General features: G+C 40.5%; 1 protein-coding gene across 1 annotated transcript; it reads right to left on the reverse strand.

Annotated features, from left to right (window-relative positions):
• Positions 1-18,672: 18,672 nt before the first annotated feature.
• On the reverse strand, positions 18,673-19,713 carry LOC118989906 (melanoma-associated antigen B2-like). The gene has a single exon (XM_037050245.1). It carries the CDS (start codon positions 19,711-19,713, stop codon positions 18,673-18,675), a length of 1,041 nt encoding a protein of 346 aa, XP_036906140.1.
• Between the last annotated feature and the right edge of the window lie 2,531 nt (positions 19,714-22,244).

Raw genomic sequence — 22,244 nt, forward strand, 5'->3', positions numbered from 1 at the left:
TCTCCTAGTTACCTATTCCTGCCTTAGAAATATCACCCCAAAACTTATTGCCTTCAACTAACAATAATAATTTATTATCTCGCATAATTCCTGTGCAATGGGAACTGGGGAAGAGTGAAGCTGGGTGGTTCTGTCTCAGGGTCTTTTATATGGTTGCAGTCAGTTGGTGGCTGAAGTAGGATCAAGGGTGGGGTTTGGAGTAGTAAGTGGCACTTCCCTCTTTCCATACAGCATCAAGCCCTCTCCATGTATTCTGTCTTTATGGTCTTTCCAACCTGGTGACCTCAGGATAGCCAGGCTTCTTATTAGGGTGTTCGGAGATCCAAAGATGAATGTCTCAGGAGAAATAGGCAGAAGTCTTTCTTTAACTAGAGCCACTTTTACTATGTCCTATTTGTCAAAGCAGTGACAAAAGTCTGGAGTTTCAACTGGATGATACGTAGGTCCCCTCTCTCATTGAGAAGAAAGTCAAGTATTTATACTAATATTTAGATCACCACAGTGCCTAAGATCCAGTTGTGTTCAGGATGTATTCAAAGCTCACAGAGCTATCACATAAAATTGGAAAGCTAATTTATAATTGTCAAGCAGATCATGTACTGGAGCCAGCTTGGCACACCCTTTTTAACCCAGTAGACATGCTATGCTGGATGCCAAAATATCAGAATGTCAAATGCAGAGTATGGAATTAGACAAGAAGAATAAATATGTTGGGAATGTTTATGTCACCGAGAATTTATCTCCTCACTACTAGGGAGATCATGTTGGCATGACTAGGCTTTTGTTTTCCCAGACAATATTGCATTGATGGTGCCAGCATTTGCTTTTTCTTTCTCCTCTTTTATCTAATTTTTTGTTGCCAATCATATTTTCTCCAAACTGAACATTTAGAAAAATGTTAATATAATACATGCAGTGTTTTTTTTTTCCCTGGAATATGTGTCTCTTTAATATGCCTTTCCAAATCTTTGTACTTAGAGGACAATCTTACCTATGTAGCATTTATGAATCTCAATCTAAAATTTAGTTGTTCAAGAAATATTCTGTTGTTTATTTTTTAAATAAAATAAAAACTGACCACAAGTGCTAAACCCACAAAACCAGTGAGATATTCAACCCTAATCATTGTTTAGATTATCTTTCTCCCAGTGTTGGTCCCAAATCCTGGGTCTAATGCTGACCTCTGAGCTACTTGTGGTCTTAATGCCTGTCTGTTTTACTTCTTTCCCATGTTTGAAACAGGGATCTTAAGCAGGCTGGAAAACATGTAGCTCAAGTCTAGCCTCATCTATGTTCATGCCAAATCCCTAGAAAATTGCTGCAAAACGATGTGCTGCTCCTAGATGTGAGTGTGACAACTGTGAAAGTTTGAAAAACTTATAAAAATACAGTGATTCTGCACTCCAATTACTTTCCAAATATCTGCATTTTCTCACTTCTTTTTATAGAGGCAAGAAATGTCTTGCATTCCAGCAGAATTTTGTAATTTCCATAGATTAGTGACTGCTGGGTGTTTTTCATTTTTCTCTGTTCTAAATGGAAGTTATTATCACATTTTCCTGCCCCTAATTTTTCACTGCATAAGCAATGTATATATCAGACCACAGGAAAGGACATCTGAATTTTATGGAAAAGAGTGCAGACCATACAGAGATTCTAGATGTTCAAATGGATGCACTGACTGGCTTGCATTTTGGGTTATCTTGAGTGAAGAGGTTGTTAATGCGTCCGATACATGGGAGGATAGGCAAAATGAATATTTAGTGACCAGAAAGATAAATACTGGAAGAGGTGGGTTATCTGTTCACACACTGGGGTCTTCTTCCTGAGCACACAGCTAAAATATGCCACCAAGTATAACTTCTTACCTTACAGCTAGCTGTAGGCACATGATGGAGTCCTAGCCAATGAGATGTGAACAGAAGTGATATGTGCCACTTCCAGACTGATGCATGCAGTCAATACCCTTGATATTCTCCAGGCTTTTACTCCCTCTGCTAGCTAGATGCAGATGAGCACAAGTTGTCTCAGAAAGCCACTTTTGGAAGCTGAAGATTATAATCCATCGAGGATACAGATATATGCTATGTGAGTATTCTTAGCAGTCTCACACTAGCTTCCATGCATAGTAGGTAGGAGCCTTTTCCGACAAACTCAGATGTGTAAAAATCATTTGTTATCTTATTTAAATGACATTAAACTTGAAACCAAATCCAAGCTCCATCCCACCAGGCTGCTGGGAAATGGCAGTTTTAGCTGTTATTAAGGCTTCTTCACAGTCTCTTCAGGTCTAGCAGTTCTGCTGTTTTTCAATCATGTTTGAGACTCACTTGGTGAGAGCCCCTGTGCATGAGATCCAGACTTCTTGAGCCCATCACAAGCCACCATTCTAAAGCCTTTCATATCCCTGGAGGGCTTCTTCTGAGTTATGTGTAGGTCCTTAATCTTACAAGGACCCCCCCCCACTTCTGGTCCTTCTCCAGCCCTAGCCCAATATCAATCTTTCTCTTTCCTTCCCCTTTTCAAAAGCCATCTCTCTCTCTCCCCTCCCTCATGTCAGTTGTGGGACATGAAGAATTACCATTTAATGGGCTGAAGTTTCACAAAGGGCATGGAGAACCAATGACTTTAGCCATTCTATCTCCATATGTTCTATAAAAACCCATGAAGCAAATTATAAAACCTGACCAACTGTTTGAAATGAGAAAAGAACAAAAAATGCAGAAAACATCAGTATTTCAAAAGAACCGCCTTAGTACATCTATGTAAAGCACTATGGAATCTTTCTTTAAGGTGTTGCTGGGGCTACTATTCACAAACACACTCCAGCTAATGCTCATTGATCATATAATTATCACATAAAACAGACTCCTAATTTATAAATGTTTCCACTAACCTGGGACTGATAGCTGCTGGTTAAATCCAATCCAATTTTGTATATTAACTTAATCAAACCATTTATATGGGTTTTAGATGATTATTTATTCAGAGGTTGACAAGATTTAAGAAGTATAATAATAACTAAACTTTGTGTTAAGAATTCTGTGATGCCTGAAGAAAAATATTTTGATTGACATATGAAAAGAGAAATCCAATAAATTAAAAGTTCAAAATAAAAACTGTGAAAATAAAGATGGAAAAAGTCACTAAAGGAAAAAAAGACCACTAGGGATTAGAAAAAGGAGAGGGGAAAGTCCAACAAATCCTAATAATCAATAGACCATATTCAATATGGAAAAACATATGGTGTATATGTGAGTGACAACGGTGAGCACTGAGATATAGAATCTTAAGACAGGAAGTAACGTGAAGAGTAAAAAGACAGAATGCTGTAATGAAGGAAAAGGTTCCACTTCATTCATTTTCTGAGACACTCCCTCTATTATGAGAGCTGCTGCCTGGGAGACATGAGAAACAAAACTCCATGAAGAAGATAAATGGTTGTACAGTTAGGTGATGGCACTTGTCTCAATGGTCCCTAGATTAAATCTCAGCCTGGAAGTGGATCCTAGTTCTTTAAATGCTCAGTCAGAGAAATAAAATATTTTCCTGTTTTATAAATAATTCTTAAAATATGCTTAAATGATGCATGGTGAGGCACAACATCTAGATTTCTTAATATCTAAATTCTCAGATACATTGATCTTACCTACTCACCCCATCCTCATACATGGATGAGATATATGAAGGAATTAGAGGAAAACACAATACACTATGTAGTTTAGCTAAAGTACAAGGTGTTATTTACTAATGATTTTTATTTAATTATAATTAATTATTCAATAATGGCTAACTGTGCGAAAACTATCAAAACAGTAGATATTGGAGCAGGATCTTCATATGTGGGATGGCCATCCCTTCATAAGGGATGGGTCCCTTATGAGACCCAGATTGGTAGGGGTCCCAGATTCTGTAGAATATGAGAATATGGAAAGGAAAAGAGGACATACTAGAATACAAGTAATTATTTTGAAGGTAATTTGAATTTACTATTCTACACACACCATTAATAAATTTATCAATTTTGATTATTACTGAAAATAACAAGAATTTTCTGGGAAACACTGAAGGCATCATTTAATACTCATGCAATTTATCTTTTTTAAAGATTTTATTTATTTTTAGAGAGAGGGGAAGGGAGGGAGAAAGAGAGGGAGAGAAACATCAATGTGTAGTTGCCTCTTGCATGCCCCCTACTGGGGACATGGCCCACAACCAAGACATGTGCCCTGACTGGGCATCAAACCAGGGACCTTTTGGTTTACAGGCCAGAGCTCAGTCCATTGAGCCACACCAGCCAGGGCCTAATAATAATATCTTAACCACTGCCACTAATTATTACATTCCCTTGGAACAAAAACATTTCTGGAAAAACCAGGAAACAAATACAATCTATAAACTCCCACATTTAAGGCTGATAAAAGTAGCTGAGATTAAGTAGAAGCTATGGGACAAGAGCTGGTAAGGGAAGACATGGGGGGCATGTGGCAGGAGACCTCAGAAAGTGGAACCAGATATATTCTGAGGGTGAGGAGCTCATGCTGAAATGCAAAAATAACATCTTCTTGTGTAGCGATCCTAACAGGAGCTAAGGTCAGACTAGCTAAAAGCCATGGGAGGCGCTGGACAGAAAGTTGTAGATAGTGTCAATGAAACTTAGAGACCATAGGTCTCAGAGAAATTCCAAAGAATATACACCCTGAAGTTCAGAGACGAGACACTTGGTTTTAGTAAGTCTTACCTAACATACTTTTGTGATAGAAACTAGGTCTTTTTTTTTAATGGAATGGTATATTAAATTGTCTCTAGGGTGTTTCTAGGTTAGAGATTGTGAGGCATTTGGCAGAGCCCTGGCTAATGGAACCAACAAAGTGCCTGTTAGCCAGTGTCAGGCAAGGTGGGAGCCCCAGGGACCTGCTAAAGATAGCCAGCACTTGGGCTGTTGCTTAAGACAATTTCTAACATTTCTTACCAGGTAAGGAATGTCATCTATGAATGGAAGAGAGGTAGCTACAGTTAGAGGGAGAGGGAGAAGGCTTGGGTGGGGAGGGGGGTTTCCAAGGTCAAAAGGTTAGGAATCACAGGGTCCTTCATGGCTGGTCATGGCTGGGGAATGTGCTGATGAAGTTCAGTAGGCTGCCTTGGGCTTGGCTCAGGCCATTTTCAGGAACTCCTGCAGCATGTTTTGTTCCATGGCCTCTGTGAAGAGCTAATAGTTCCCACAGTATTGGGCCCCATTGACGATCTGGGATAGGGTGGACTTGGGGTTGCCCATCAAGATACTCATCTTATCCCACAGGGTGTTGTCCTTGGAGGCATCCACTAATTGGTACTTGATGTGCTTCCCATCCATGATGCGGGACATCTTGCTCTGGTGGGATTTGATTTTGTGGTAACTGGTGATCTACGTGATGTAAATCTACAGAAGCACAGGCCTCTCATGCTGCAGGTGGATGGATGGGTGGATGGGCTGTGGTAGCTGGAGTCTAGAACCTAGTTTTTTTTAAAGTTAATACTTGTAAGAGAAATCTAAACTTCTGAGTAAGAAGGCAGTGCCGGATCTCAAAGATAAAGTGTACTTTAATTATAACCATCTTCAGCAGAAGTGGCTAAAATTAATTCCACCACTTCAACATTTCTATGTGAATTTAATGCAATGGGTAGAATGGAATTCAGTCACTGAAGCACATATTTTATTTCCAAAGTAGTTCTATAATTCTGCTTATCATAAAGGCATAGATTTTTTTTTTGCAAATTGCTCTAATGTGTAGTTATTTTTCCCTTCTTTTGCTATCCGACATACTTAGTGTAGAATAGAAAGACTTCAAACTATCAATTACTTTACACTATCATCTCTCTACAATTGAGTGGTTAATAGAGAGAAAAATCAAGAATAAATATATATTAACTTCTAAAAGAGTTATGAAGTATAAAGTATAGCTTACTTTTAAATATGTAACTTCACTAAACTAATATCATTATAGGAAAAATATCAGTTCATTTATTGTAAGAAATGATAATTTGTTAAGCCTCATTACGGTTATCACATTTATTTGTAATTTTTCTCTCTTCACACATTACCTTACCATTATGAAAGTAAATGCGTTTTCCTAAAGGATTCTCTTTCTACATTTTCTTCTTTGAAATAGTACTGCAACAGAGGTATCTGTAACAGACTACATGGTCCCCATTCCAGGAAGACAAATATTTAAGTTAATATTTAAAGTAAATTATATTCACTTTGACTCTTTCCTGTTTTATAACTTCATTACATTTCCTAAGCTTGGCTATTTTCCAGAGTTTGTGAGTTATCATCAACAGTCAGAAAGAGATACATTGGTCTCTCAATCCTTTATTTCTTGGGCCAAAAATAGAGAAACATAAAGTTAAATTCTAAATGCTTACACAATTGTTAAACCCAGCAAATCATTTTTTCTCTGGTTTTCATAGAGAAGTTCAGAGAATTAGAGAAAGTATAACGGCACTGTCATTTGTGAATGGTAGGCAGTGGCTGGTGGCGACCCTTTAGAAGGCAGAGAGGGGTTTATCTACCTGCATGAGATTTCCAATTTCCATATTAACTCAAAACTCTAATTCACATTGTCATCAATTGCCATAGCACTGTGACTGGATCAAAGAATGATAAAAGTTAATATAAATTAATTCACCCATTTAGAAATAAATATGTTGAAGAATAAGTAAGGTGTTATTTGAGGAAGCATAATAGAAACATGCAGGAATTGGATGAGAGTGAAACATAAATGTTAAGAGTTTGACCTGAAATGGACAGAGTTCAAATCCCAGCCCTCCTACATAACAGCCGTGTAACCTTCAGTAGTTCCCTTAAATTCTACAATCCTTACCTTCTTCATCATTAAAAGAGAATTAATAATTGCACTGATGTAGATTTATGGGAAGAATAAAATATGATAATATATGTTACATGCTTAGCATAGTACCTGGTATACAGTAAGCACCCAACAAGTATTTACTGTTATTACTGTTCTTACATAGAATCCTCAGATCTATAAAGACTCATCATAGAGCCCTGGCTGGTATGGCTCAGTGGACTGAGTACCAACTTGCGAACCAAAGGGTTACAGGTCTGATTCCCAGTCTAGGCCACATGCCTGGATTGTGGGCCAGGTCCTGAGTAGGCGGCATGCAAGAGGCAACCTCACATTGAAGTTTCCCTCTCTTTCTCCTTCCTTTCCCCACTCTCTAAAAATAAATAAATAAAATCATTTTAAAAAATACTCATCATTGAGATCCACATGGAGTCTAAATTCTGATGTTTAATTCCCCATAACATGGCTCTATGCTACGTTGTTTCCCATGTCACCTCTTACATCTTTTGTCTATGTGTCTTACTAATCAGTACTTCGGTATGTTGCTGGTATTACATCTATTTTGATGGGAATTCTTCATTTTCTGCCTATTAAATAATTCAGGATTTAGCTAATATTTGACTTCTTTTGCAAAGTTTTCCCCTATCATGGAGTCATAGAACGTTAACAGAAGCCCTGGGATTGAGGGATTTCCTAGGACATGGGACTTTCCATGCTAAAACTCTGACAATCTCAGGAAAAGTGAGACAAGTTCGTCACTCAAGAGCCACAAGAGATTCTAGAAATTACCAAGATCAACCTTCTCAATTTACTGACCTGAAAACGGAGCATCTAAGTGACTAAACAAAATTAATTTCCTAGGTAAGTCTTTTTTTTTGTATTATTATTTTTTTATTTATTTAATGTTTTTTAATTTATATAATTTTTATTTAATTATTGTTCAAGTACAGGTTTCTGTCTTATATTCCCAACCCTGCCCGCCCCCCGCCCCATGCTCCCCGCCTCCCTCCCCTTTTTGCCCCCCACCCTTAGTTATTGTCCATGTGTCCTTTATACTTGTTCATGTGAGTCCATTCCCTTTTCCCCTATGATTCTCTCCCCTCTCCCCTCTGGACCCTGTCAGCCTGTTCCATATTTGAGTGTCATTGGTCATATTTTGCTTGCTTGTTTGGTTTGTTTAGATTCCTGTTAACGGTGAGATCATATGATATTTGTCTTTCACCGCCTGGCTTATTTTGCTCAGCATAATGCTTTCCACTTCCATCCATGATGTTGCAAAGGGTAGGAGCTCCTTCTTCCTTTCTGCAGCATAGAATTCCATTGTGTAAACGTAGCATAGTTTTTTGATCCAGTCATTTACCGATGGGCATCTAGGTTGCTTCCAACTCTTGGCTATCGTGAATTGTGCTGCTATGAACATTGGGGTGCATAGTTTCTTTTGGATTGGTGTTTCAGGGTTCTTAGGATATAATCCCAGCAGTAGAATTGCTGATCAAAAGGCACGTTCATTTTTAGTTTTCTTAGAAAATTCCACACTATTTTCCATAGTGGTTGTACCAGTCTGCAATCCCACCAACAGTGAACTAGGGTCCCCTTTTCCTCACAACCTCTCCAGCACTTGTTGTTTGTTTCTTTGTTTATGATAGCCATTCTGATTGGTGTAAAATTCCACGCAGCAATATTTTTACTGATACGTCCCCTAGAGCAAGGGTTATAAAGGAAAGAATAAACAAATGGGATCTCATCAAAATTAAAAGCTTCTGCATGCCTAGGTAAGTCTTTTCATAAGAGAGCTGGGATTGAAATGTGGGCTTCTGATTAGCCACAGCTGCTTCTAGTTACCTCCAAATACTATGATAATTATAGTAATTTTTGAAGAGAGGTAAAGGTGCATGAGAAAGCATAGATAGTTGCAAGTAAAAATGTTTTAGTTTGAATACAGGCCCTGCAACTTACTAGTAGGTAAACTTGGACAACTAATTGAAGTTCTTTAAACCTCAGTTTTCCCCATTTATAAAATGGAACAATACTGCCTATTTCAAAAGTTCCTGTGAAGGTTGACTAAAATTTTATTTCTTTATGTATTACATAGTAATATATTTTATATATAAAAATTCTCTCTATGTAGACTTTATATATAAAATATACATTCACATATTTACATATAAAAGTATATAAAATTTCTAAAATATATATGTATGTGAAGTGACATATACATATCACTTATCACAGCTTTTACAAAAAGTAAGTAATCAATGTGTGTTTACTATTGTTATTTTACTATTCATTTAGCATTTCTCTTCATACTTCTTCATTCTTTTCCCCCCTTTTAATGCCACACATTCATGTAGAACTTTGTTGTTTCTAAAGCCTACCTAATATAACATTTAATTTTAACCTCTGATAAACCACTTCAAGTGAGCCATTGCCTAGTTTTATGGATGAAAAAATAGGATTCTAAGAAGTTGAGTAACTTCTCTAGGTTCATTTGTTGTAAACAGCCACATCAGCTCACAAATCAAAATCTTCTGATTCACAGTCCATTGGTTTTTAATTTTACTGTCTTCCTATAGCTTTATGTTTTTCTTGCATGTATGATTTATGTCTCCACTCCTACTGGGGCAAAGGCCTTTGATGGCAGAACTACCCACTGAGCATCAGTGTGGTCAAGTCAATGTTTGACTCTGACAGTGTATTCAGGGGTCTCAACCATAAACTGCAGAGTAATCTCTGCCCCAATTACCATTGCAAAGAAATTACAAGAATGCATGGAAAATATAAAATGTGTTTTTTTAATTTCTTAAGAGCTACACAAATGTAGAGCATTTTCCCACCCATGACTGGTATTCAATCAGTTCTAGCTGATTTAATTATGGGGTTTAAAGTTAGAACTGGAGAAATGATAGGGGAGTCAGATTATCTTTATATCTTTGTTTTGGCTTTAAGGGAAAAAAATAACACCTTTCAACTTCTATCTGTCTATTCTCTTCTGAAATATTAAATTCTAACCCTAGAAAAATTCCCATGTGCTCCCAAATCACAAAATAAACATTTATGAGAAAAGGCAAAAAACATTCTCTTGTATTACTGGATTCAGTGATCTCACACTATCGTACCACTTTGGACAGTTGGGTATGCTTTCATATTATCTTTCAAGGTAAACTGTAAATTCCTTGAGGTCAGGACATTTTTGTCTTATTTCTAACCCTTATATCACCAGAATTCCTAAGCAATTAATTTAATTATCATTATTGTTATTGATTTGGTTCTGCTTGTTAATTCCTCACAGGAAATTTGACCTAGACTCTGCTTATGTTTCAAGTCTCAAAGCCTAGAAATTAGCTTTTTGTCTCTTTGCCTTTCTTTTTGCCAAATGTCCCACCCACCCATCTAGTCTAACATTCCCATGGTGTGCTTAGAGGACAGTACCACTTACCTCTGGCCCTGGTATTCTCTCTCACCTGGGAGAGTGGCAATAGTAGGGGCAGAGATCCATTTGGATTTGTATCAAGGTAGAGCAAAGGGCCATTCAGATGCTTCCTAAATCTTGCCACATAGGCAGACACCCATTTCCCTCCTGCCTAAGGCTAACTCGTCCTGTTAAGGAAGTGTCCTGAGAAGTGACACTTCTCATTTTTAACAAGTAGTGGATGATGTTTGCACTTATTTATCTCTGAGAACTTTACCTGGAACAAAATGTGCTTATATTATCTGTGAAGCTGATGATTAGTTCAATAATGTGTGCATGGAGTTTTGCACTCTGCTTAAGTAAAATTAAAGAGAGGGTTTTCAGCTTCAGCCTGGGTGTGGATACTTGGCAACTAGCAGAGGTATTGGTAATGAAAGAAAACTTGTCTTTATGTGCTGTTAGTAACTACATTCAAATCTAACATTTTACAGTTAGCAGGTTCGAATTCATCACTAATGAAAAAATGGAAATGATAACTGTTCTTCCTGCTAGACACAGGGTTTATTTTTTATGAGAGTCAGATAAGGTGATCTGTGATAAAGCTCTAGATTAACACAGGACACATTCACTACCTTTGATGACAGATATCACTACCTTTGATGACAGATATCAGATTGGGCCTTAAAAGAGTAAAATATTCCCCTCTCTAATGCTGCCCTTCAATCCTTGGTCCATGGGAGCTTGAAGCACTATCAGATGAGGAAGATACAGTAGTTTTAGTTTTAAAGATCTCTTGTCCATAAGATATAGCATCTGTCTAAATAATGAATTTCTGTACAATTTCTGAAGTAATCTTGCACATTATGGTCAGATCCACTTCATTACTCAGTTATTTTGTATCTTCCCAGACTGTTAGTCAAATCACTCTGCTGCCTAGCAAGTTTCTGATTAATCTAGATTTCACTAATTACCCTCCAGTCACATAGATTGGACTCAACTGCTTTAAAATATTCTTTTGCTGTACGTTTCAAATCAGCTTTCATATAATCTGTTGCAATGGCACTACAATTGCATCCCTGATAAAGGAGTCTTTACATAGGAATGACAGTCAGGAACTGTATTTTAATTCTTCCTCATACAGTCTTTCTTTCAGGCAAATATGTTTCATCCAGGGAATCAGAGGTGTGTTTTAAAAAATGAAGATACATTAAAAAATATATGGAAGACTCATGTTGCTGTTCCAGTGTCATGACTAGGGAGAAATAAAGCATAGGTCTATTGAATTCAAAAGAATACTAAAATAAATGCCAAAGGTCAAACCCTTATTTCAGCTCCAAACTATAAAATTCTGATGACTATCTTCCAAGAAGCAACACTGCCACCTGGCTGTGTTAAATCATATTATTTCTGCAGGAAAGTAATCTTTAACCACCAAACAATTATCATTCCTTCTGTCAATAACCTCAAGGTCAATCTGTGCCGCCTTTTGTTTATAAACGTATCATTGTAATTACTTATTTTACATCTGTTGTATCTGACAGGTTAGTGTAGCTGACACTGTTATAACAAGAATCTCCTCCCCCAAAATATTAGAGGCTTAAAACACATTTTTTTCCTCACATTATGTATTGGAAACAGGTCATCAGGAAGGTCCTGCATGCTGACAGTAGTTCTAATAGCTTACTATTCTGACTCCAAGGCAGAACTGTGGTCATGGGCAGCAGACAAGAGTGTGCATAGCAGAGTAGGTGATATGGGAAACTGGAGGTAAGAAGATGAGAAGATGTGAGCACCTTTAGCAGGGAGATATTACCTTGGCCTTTAAGAGGCCACCTCTACAGGTTTCTCTGAGGGCACAAGGCTCTTGCTTTTGGTCATCCTGCCCTGCAAGAACCCACTGGAGGAAGGTAGATTGAGTGAACCTCAGGAACTGGGAGCCCTGCTTGTGACTGTCAGGGTTGAAAACAAGGTCTGATACTGTGGTCCCTCTCTGTTCTCGCTCACGCTCCGAAATTTGAGTCCTGGCAGGGACTGGAGTTCTCCTCCTTCTTGACCTGAGACCTATTTCCTCAGAGTAAGGCCTACCCTTCCCTGTGACCCAACAAGAAAAAGTAAGTTTGACCTTATTTGGCTACACCTGCCCATGGCTTCACAAGAATGAAAGATATGGCAGGCAGGTTCAGGCCCTCTGAGGGATGGTCTCACACAGGCACCCAACTCGAGTCCTAAATTCGACCCCTTTGTCATACCTAATATTCTTCCCTGTTGACATGTGACCATAACACAGAGACCAAAACACTCACTTTCCTGTTATTCCTTAGTGGAACTTGATTGTCCTCACCCCCCCAGCTGACATCTCTGCCTGGGACTTCCCAGAGCTGACAGGGGAAAATACTGTGTGGTCACAGATGGTATGGGGCATATATCCCACACTCTTTCCTGTCCTTGTTCTGACTCCTAACACAACCTGGAGATATTCCCTGTCTTGACTTGAGGTTTCTCCCTTCCTACTAAAGCCCCAAATTCACTAAGACTCCCTAGGAAAAAGTGAAGTTTGCCTCATCTGGTCACAGCAGCCTATGGTCTCTCAAGGCTAATGCAAATAGAAGGAATCGCTGCTGCTCTCACTCTAAAGAGGTGGGTTGTCTTTTCAGGCATCAGGATCTTTACCTTCTTTCCTGGCACAATCTGGAAAAATCCCTTGTGGTGACCTGTGGCTGCTCACTTTGACGAAGTTCTTCATGTCTATGACACCTCTGGGAGAAAATGAGTATGACTCATGTCTAGGTCACATGGTCTCTGGTCTGACAACAAAGATAGGGCTGTATGGTAGCCTTCTTCTTCTGGGAGGGATTCACTCACTATTACTCAGTGTCATATTGAATCTTACTGGAAACCCAGTATCTTTCCTCTGATGAACGGAGTCCCCCTATTTGTCCAATGATATTAAGCCTTTGAGACCATCCTCTTTCAGGAAAGGAGGAGTAACCCTGATCTGAAATCCTCACCTTTGACTTTCGATGTGCAGCTCCAGAGCAGAACATTCTAAAGACATACCTGTTATGTAGCAGTTGCTTGCCTTGTTCCTTCCTCATACAGGATTTTTTTCATGACACTGGCATGCCTGAGATCCCACTCTCTGCTGAAAACCCAGCCTGTAAACCAATGCTCTTACCTCTTTGACAGATTCCAGGCAGAATCCAAGGGGGACTTGAGCCTGCCTGCTTTTGCCCATGCATTCCAAGGATAACAGCAGAGGAGGGATTCCTCATAACCCTGTCAAATGTGATGTTAATTTGTCATCATGCAAGGTCTTTACTTTGACTCTGCACCCTTCCTGGGTCTGCACTCTCTGCTGATCTGAGCTTATATCCCACAGACAAAATACTCACCTTCCAGGGACCTGAATTGAAAGTCAGTGTTAGCTACAAGCAACCAAGACTCTTCTGAACCTCACTGAGATGACAACCAGGATGGAACTGTATGGGATCTTATTGTTCTGACTGGGTGCTTCATCAGCTTTATTAAGGTTTATGGCTGTCATTTCTATGAGAACCTGATACTCCTTCCGTTACTGACCTGAGAACTCTGCCCTCTGACAAGGTTCTTATGCCCCTGAGAAGCCAGAATAAGAAGGGAGGGCATGCTCATCCTGGCAGCTGTTTTTCTGACTCTCCATGTTTGAGGCAGAAGGTACTGGTGTCCCTGTGACGCTCTATATTCTGGGGTGTTGCTGCTCCCCTACATGGTTCCTATCTCTTGGATTAAACTTTTGCTGGAAAATTCCACATCTCTGCAAACTCTTAAGTAGTAACCACTCTGAACACTTGCAGGGAATGGCTCCCTGTCCAGGAGAAAACTGTAGAAATAGGTAGGAGTCCCTGGACAGGTGAGCTGCTGGGGAAAATATATTGATCTGTTCATCTCTTTATCAGCCAGATGGGGATTCTCAAGTAACTTCTGTTCTGACAGATTTACTTTTACAGGGACAAGGCTGTCCAGGATAATTTTGAGAGCCCCTCATCTTTTGAGGTTATCTAATGTTGAGAATGTAGATGATTATGCTATCACAGAACACTGTCTTTCATTTATATATTTATAACTGTCAATTATAAAGGTATTCTTATTGTTCTGGCTATATATTCCAACCCAGTAGTTTTGGAACTGGGCCATTACTTTAACCACTTCTGACATATTTTGGAGTACTGAGAAGAAAATGTAAATAAGAAGTACAGGCTGTGTCTCAGGTGGGAGGAGAACGGTGTGGGCTTATTGTAATTTAGACCGGAAGTCTAGTTCCAGCCTTGCTATTTACAAGCCCCAGGAATTTTGGAACATTACCAAGCTCTGCCTCTGTGATCCTCAGACTCTCTCCACTGTACATTGAGTCTGATGAGCCCTTGTGGGACTACTAGATTACATGTAATGTATGGAAAGCACCTACCACTGTGCCTGTCTTGGATTGAAACATTAGAAAATAGTAGTGATTACTATGATTATCTCTGACCTTGGATGTTATCATACATTAAGCTGGATTTTTTAACATCTAAGGGATGTCAGAATATAAGCACTGCTGTACAAAATAGCCCTGGCTGGTGTAGCTCAGTGGATTGAGCGCGGGCCTGTGAACCACACAATCACGGTTCGATTCCCAGTCAGGGCACATGCCTGGGTTGCAGGCCAGTTCCCAACAGGGGACACACAAAAGGCAACCATACATTGATATTTCTCTCCTTCCCTTCCCCTCTAAAGATAAATTAAAAATCTTTAAAAAAGATTAAAAATACCTTTAAAAAAAGAAAATAGAAAACATCCCATTGGGATAAAATTGTGTTTAGCAATACAAAGTAAGTAATATACTATCTCTCTCCCCCTCTTCATTCTTTTTCACTTGTTCCATATGAAGCAGAGTATCTCATCCTCTTTCATAATGATAGCTTCTCCTAAAGTCTATAATTTCATGGGCAGGGGCAGGGTCTTCTTTGCCTAAACATCTTCAGTGCAAGCAGGAAGAGTTCCAAAGAGCTCATGTTCCATTAATGACCATGTAAAATAAAGCCACAAACCAAAAGGTCTTATTCACTATGATTTATGTTCTCAAATGTTCATGAAAGAGATGAGCAAATCCAGGTAATCTTTTCAATTTACACAACTAAAGACTAAAGATGGTAAACAAAAACAACTGATCAATTTTATATATGTACCACACTTCTTTCACCATTTGTCTATGGGTGAATGTGTATTTTGCTTGCATGACTCAGTAGTAACATAATGCTGGCCACAGCATAGGTAAAATAGTCAATAACACTGTAATAACTGCATATGGTTCAGATGGGTACTTGACTTATAGAGGTGAAGACTTTGTAAGTTATGTGTCTATGTTGACACTAGGTTGGACACTGAATCTAAAATAATATTGAATGTCAACTGCAATTGAAAAATGTTTTAAAAGTTGCCAGTTTTTACTTTATCTGTCTATATATTTATCTACTGCTCCCACCTATTTTAGTGTAAACTCCTTTCAAGTCTCAAAACGTTCCTATCCTAAGGCCATTTCATCCTGTACACTGCATCCCCAGGGGCTACTTATTGTATATGGAAACTTTGTACCTCTGGCCACTTTCACCAATTTTGCCCACCTTCCACCCTCCCTTGGCAAGCACCAATCTTTTTGATCTGTGAGTTAATTTATCAGTGTGTGTTTTAAAGATACCACATATAAGTGATACTACACAGTATTTGTCTCTGTCTTTTGAAGTTTTAATGAAAGAGCACCATTTGAATATTACCCCTTCTTTCACCAAGCACGTGCTGTCACCAATACTGGGAATTCTTTCTTTTTTATGGTTGATTGATATTATCTTTTCTGAGTGTAGGTGGGTGTGTGTGCAAGTACCACATTTCCCTTATGTATTCATTCATTAATGGTTATTCAGGTTTTTTTCATGTCTTGGCTACTGTGAATCTGTTGTAATGAACATGGGGGTGCCTATACTCCTTCACATTAGGAATTTCATCTACCTAAGTACCCAATAGTAAAATTGCTGCAGAATATTGTAGTTTTTTTTGTTTTGTTCTTTACTTGCTGTATTTTTTGGCTGGAAGTATCCCATCTTATTTTTTGACATACTTCAGATTGCAGAGATCAGTACACTTGCTCCTAAATACTTCATAATATGTATATTACTAAAGTTCAGTATTTTAAATGTTTTTTTCCTTTTAGGCTAAATTTATAAATGGTAAAATACACAGAGTGTATATTGGCTGAGTTTTAACAAATGTATGTACACGTGAAGCCCAAGCCTTATCAAGACACAGAGCACTGGCATGTCTAGAAAGTTCCCTTCTGCCCCTTTGCAGGCAATAACCAACTGCAGTCCTTATATGGAATCACTATTCTGATTTTTTCCCCACAATAGATTATTTTTGCCTGTTCTAGAATTGAAAATAAATAAAACGATACAGTATGTGTTAAAATTTTTAATTGTTGTTCAAGTACAGATTTTACTCCCATCCCAGACCACCCACCCATCCCTCCCTACATCCCTCCCATTTCCACCCCCCCTAGTTTTTGCCCATGTGTCTTTTATACTTGTTCTTGTAAACCCTTCTCCCTTTTCCCTGAAATTCCCTCCCCTCTCCCCTCTGGTCACTGTCAGCCTGTTCTCAATTTCAGTGTCTTTGGTTATATTTTGCTTGTTTGTTTGTTTTATTGTTTAGGTTCCTGTTAAAGGTGAGATCATATGGTATTTGTCTTTTACCGCCTGGCTTATTTCACTTAGCATAATGCTTATTGGTAGTTTTATTTTTAACTTTTTGAGGCATCTCTGTACCGTCTCCCATAGTGGCTGCATCAATTTACATTCCCCTTTAACTCATAAATTTCTGAATAATGTAAGGATATACAGGTGAATATCTTTTAAATTTAAGAAAAGACAGACTGAATGGAGTAAGGAAAACCCATAATTGGCCAACTTTTATATTTTCCCACCTCTCTACATTCTGATTGGATCAATTTTTTATTTGGGGTTTTTAACATTATTAAACATATCCCGAATGGAATGACATGCTGTCTTCTTCAGGATCACAAAAGTGATTTGAGGATTCTCAGTGTGTATTTTAGAACACAAAACTCTCACTTCTAAACCTGATATAGACAATGAGTTTGAGATCCCTGTCATATGCTTATGTTCTGAACCTAAATAGACTTTCTGTTGGCGGAACACCACTTGAACATTACCTCAAAGTAGGAGTCAGCGAGGTATCCGTGCACATTAGGCATACTGGACAATAGGCATTTCCAACCACAACGTGAAGACTCCACCTGAGGCCTCACTCAGGATGACACAAGGGACTGGATATGGCCCCGGGCCACCCCTTGTCCTCCCAATGGGACTAAATTCTGCTTAGCAATGAAGGCTAGGTAATATGCTATCTCCAGTCCTCCTTTACTTTGCTCGTGTTCCTTATGAAGTAGAGAGAATCTCACCCTCTTTAGCCATGGCCGCTTCTCCTACAATCAAACTGCATGGGCAGAGGAAGAGTCTCTTTTCCCTGAACATTCCCAGTGCCGGCAGAAAGACCTCCAAAGAGCGGATGCTCCATTAATGCATGTGTCAAGAAAAGCCATGAAGCAAGAGGTCTGATTCACTATCATTTATATTATCTAACATTTTTGAAAACATAAGCAAATCAGGTACATAGCTTTATAATCTACACAACAAAAGACTAAATATAGTAAGGAAAACAAGGAGTGACCACTTGTATACATGTACCACATCTTCTTTATCCACTCATGTACAGATGGGACATGTAGTTTACATCCCTGCCTTGGCTGTAACAGACCAGCTGGGTACAGCATAACTAATATAGTAAATAACACTGTAGTAACTATATATGGTTAAGATGTACTAATCTTATGGGGGAGAACATTTTGTATTTTTTCTAAGCTTCTAATCATTATGCTATACACCTGAAACTAACATAATACATTATGCCAACTATAACTGAAAAAAAACTTCTATAAGAAGTGGCTATTTTTTCTTCATTTATGTATGTATCTATTCACCTATATATCTATGTATCCACTGCTCCTAAATATTTTAATTTAAACTTCTTTCATGTAACTAAAGATATTACTAGAAAACCATGTTATCTTATTCTGGATCACAAAAGTGTTTGACAGTTTGCTAATTTATATTTCAAAAATAAAACTCTTACTCCTAACCTGACATATGGTAATAAATGTGTGATCCTTTATAAACTTATATTCTGAATCTAAGGCAACATTCTTTCCTAAAGCACACCTTTTCAAAATGCAACAACCCCACAAAGGTAAGCTAACAGAATATTCTGCATATTAGGAAACTGATTAACAGGCTTTTCCAACCAAGAAATGAAGACTCCATCTCAGTGTCACTCAGGGTATGGGTACTGGCTGGATTTGGCTGTAGGGCAACCACTGGCTTTGGAAGGACATCTAGCCCTGGTTTCAGCTTGGGCTCTGGCTTGAGCTCTCTCCTCCTCATCTTTCAAAGCTTCTTCATAATGGGCGGGGAAGGCAGTGGGGTCATTATCATTGAGCTTGGTCAAAAATTCCAGGATTTTCATCTTGCTGGTCTCAGCCAGAGCTCTTGGACCCCAAAGGAACTCATAGCGTGGAGGATCACTGTTGACCACCTGCTGGTACACCAGGTATTCTTCCTGCACCAAATCATGGGTGATAAGTTTCCTTGGCTCCCCAAAAATGAAGTGACTTTTTCCATCATAAATGCCCATAATTTTCAGGGATTCCCAGATTAAATTCTCAGAGGCACGGTTGCCATTCAAGAAGATGACACCTAGGAGAGGCATCAGAATCCCTCTGATAGGAAATCTCCAGCCTCTGCTCAGACTCCCTTCACTGGTGTCACCTTGACTGTCGACAAGGGTGTAGGAGTTTCCACTGGCCTCGACTTCTTTTAACTGTAGGCCATAGAGCAGATTCATCTGCTCAGAGGCCTTCCTGAGGATCTCAGGGAAGTTCTTTCTGCTTGGTTTTTGGACTATCTTCAGCATGTCTGCCTTTTTAATAGGCTCCTTCATTATATACTGATATAGCAGGTACTCTACCAACTTACTCGCCTTCTCAATTCGAACAACTTGAACAGAGCTCCCAGTGGAGGTGGAGGCCCAGGAGGAACATTTACTTTTAGGATCATGGCCTTTAGCTTTTCCAGTAGGTCTTTCGCATGACTCACCCACAGCGGCACTGGTGGTACCTGGGTCACTTGGACATGCCTGAGGAGGGCCAGCATCAGTGAAGCTTGAGAGAGCATCCCCCAGAACAGAGGAGGAGGAGCAAGCGGCCTCTTCCTCTCCTGTAGCAGCCTCAGCACTGTTAAGACCTTGGGTCTCGATTCTGTTTTGGCAGCGTTTCTCACGAGCACGGAGCTTACTCTTGTGACCACGAGGCATGATGACTGTGGTTCAGGTCAGCAGACAGGAGTGTGAGCCAGCAAAGAGGTGATTTGGGCACCTGGTGGATGGAGAAAGAGAGGATGTGAGCACCTTCAACAGGTAGATTCCACCTTGGCTTTATTGAAGACTGCTTCTGCAGGCTTCCTTGAGGGTGCTACTCTAGAAATCCACAGGATTTCTGGCTCTTCATGTCAGTCTGTGCACTAAGAATAACACAGTGGGACCCGTGAACCTTTAGAGAGAGGCTCATGTTACATCATACTAGAGTGCTTTGATTTTACTCAAGTGACAGCAGGTGTTATCAGTGTATCCGATTTTGTCTGGCATGCGGGGTCTTCTCAGTTCATCAACAGTATTATCACATCAACTCTGGGCAAAGTTTGGGTACCTTTCCCCCTGATACTCTGACACTCATAACTCAAAACTCCCTGGGACCCAGGAGAAAGAACTAGAGGGAAGCCTCAGTCATCGTGCCTATCATGGGACACACAGTGCTGAGAATTTAGTGGGCTCTTTTGTCTTCTGACTTCATGTAGATCTGCAGGTCTTAGTCAAGTTCCTCAGTTTGGATTCTTGTGAGTATTGGTACCTCTCCCTTCTCTTTAACTGGTGATTTCAAGTACAGACTAAGGAGCTCCCCTCCCTTAGACATGATATAAAGATATGCAGGAGCTCATTCGGATAGCCCATCTCTGAGATTTCATAAGCTAATAGCTAAGGTTTGGGATGGATGCTTTTATATCCCCTTTATGCAGGGTTGGTTGGTTCCTTGAGCCTTCTCTCATATTCCTCAATTGAACTCCCGGAAGAGAATTGCTCACAGTAAGACTGAACCTCCCTGAGAACCAACAAGAGGATATAAAGGTGATCATAGCACACAAAACCTGCCCTACCAAGAGTGGAGATTGTTGTACAAAGGCTGAGGTCCTATGGTAGGTGGTTCCACACAGAATCCCATTGAAAAGCCTAAATTTGACTCCTGCTGGATTCATTTATTTTTATACTAACCTAGGAGCACTCCCCTCATGTCCCTGCTTCCCTGGAGAGAAGACTGATAGTCACCCCAGACAGACATCTATCCTTGAGGTCTGCCAGCACTGAACATAAGGAGGATTCTCTGTGGCCTCACTGGTATGATATGGCACGTCTTCACACTCCTCAATGGTCTCTCTGAAAATCCTGGCATAACATGAAATTTTGCCACGAATGAAGGGAGGTTGTCCCCTTTGACCTCATTGGTCCCCTCCTTGAGATGGGCAGGGAAGAAATGAGTGTAGCTCGTCATAATGACATGCCCAATCTCCCAGGGCTCAAAAGACAAGTGAGACTTTAGTTGGCCTCCTACTTTCTAAGCTGGTCGCCTATCTACCTCAATGTCACAACCCTGAATCCCTCAGCACTGGTTCCGTTTTTCTGATCTGAATGTCCTCCTGTAAACTGAACCCTCACCTCCCTATGTACACCGCCGACGACATGAGGGCCCAGTTCAAACTGACAGCTCAGCTTGGGCCTCCTTTCTTGAGTTTATGAGGTGGCCGGTGCAGCCCCCACCTCCCTCAGTTACCACTAGAAGGGATACTTTCCTTTATTATCTGCTTACTCTGCCTGCCGCCTCCTACACCGCATGGCCTGGATGCTGCTCTGTGCGGCCCCCATTTTGTGCACTGAGCTCGGCTCTTAAGCACTCAGGCCTCATCTTCAAAGCAGTTTGGATCAACCAGTCGTCTGTCCCCCGAATCACACTACACTCATAGTCCAGGGACCGCCTTCTCACTAACACATTCGAGGCCGAATTCAGCCCGACGGATCAGGCGTCCCAGAGCCCGAAGCCAGGGCAGGGATGGGGGGTGGGCTCACCTTCGCTCTGGGAGAGCTGTGGTTTCAGCAGGTCGCACGGTAGGTCCTCACACTGACTCCAGGCGTGTCCTGGGAACCCGCCCTGAGCTGGCAAGCAGCGGGCCGGGCGCAGCAGGAAAGGCCCTGGGCCACAGGCGGAAGTGGGTGGGTCCTAAGTGGCGGGGCTGCCTGGGGTGCCTGAGAACTGCGAGCCCGGCGGCGGGGGGTGGGGGGATCGGGAACTGGGGGACCCCACCGCTTAGGAGTGGCTGGGCCCCAGGTCCTCACTCAGGGTCCGTGCTATTGTGTCTTCAGAGCCTGGGCTTGCCCCTCTAGTGACATGGGTGGTCCCGGCTGCACACCAACTGCTCTTTCCTGAGTTCCAGGGGGCAAGGCAGTTCGGTGGACAGCTTCTGATATGGGCCCTGGGCCTGGCAGGTCAGACACCAGGGCAGGGCCACAAGGAGGCTGTGGGCTTGTGGGGGTGATCTTCTCCTTTAGCACTGAGTGTCCTTGCCTCGCCACGTTGCAAGACTCCTGTCTTTGCAGTGCTGGGCTTCGATCCGATTAGGCAAGGCCCTTCCCTACCTGAGACCACCCCCGTGGAAAGCGTGGACTCTCAGTGGTAGCGCTTCTGGGTTCTCCAAGGACATGGAAAGTCCTGGTTTCTACGTGATCCCCCTGGGGTTTTT

The sequence above is a fragment of the Sturnira hondurensis genome, unplaced genomic scaffold (genome assembly GCF_014824575.4).
Source record: "Sturnira hondurensis isolate 20B ecotype Veracruz unplaced genomic scaffold, ASM1482457v3 Scaffold0006584, whole genome shotgun sequence".
Lineage (NCBI taxonomy): Eukaryota > Metazoa > Chordata > Mammalia > Chiroptera > Phyllostomidae > Sturnira > Sturnira hondurensis.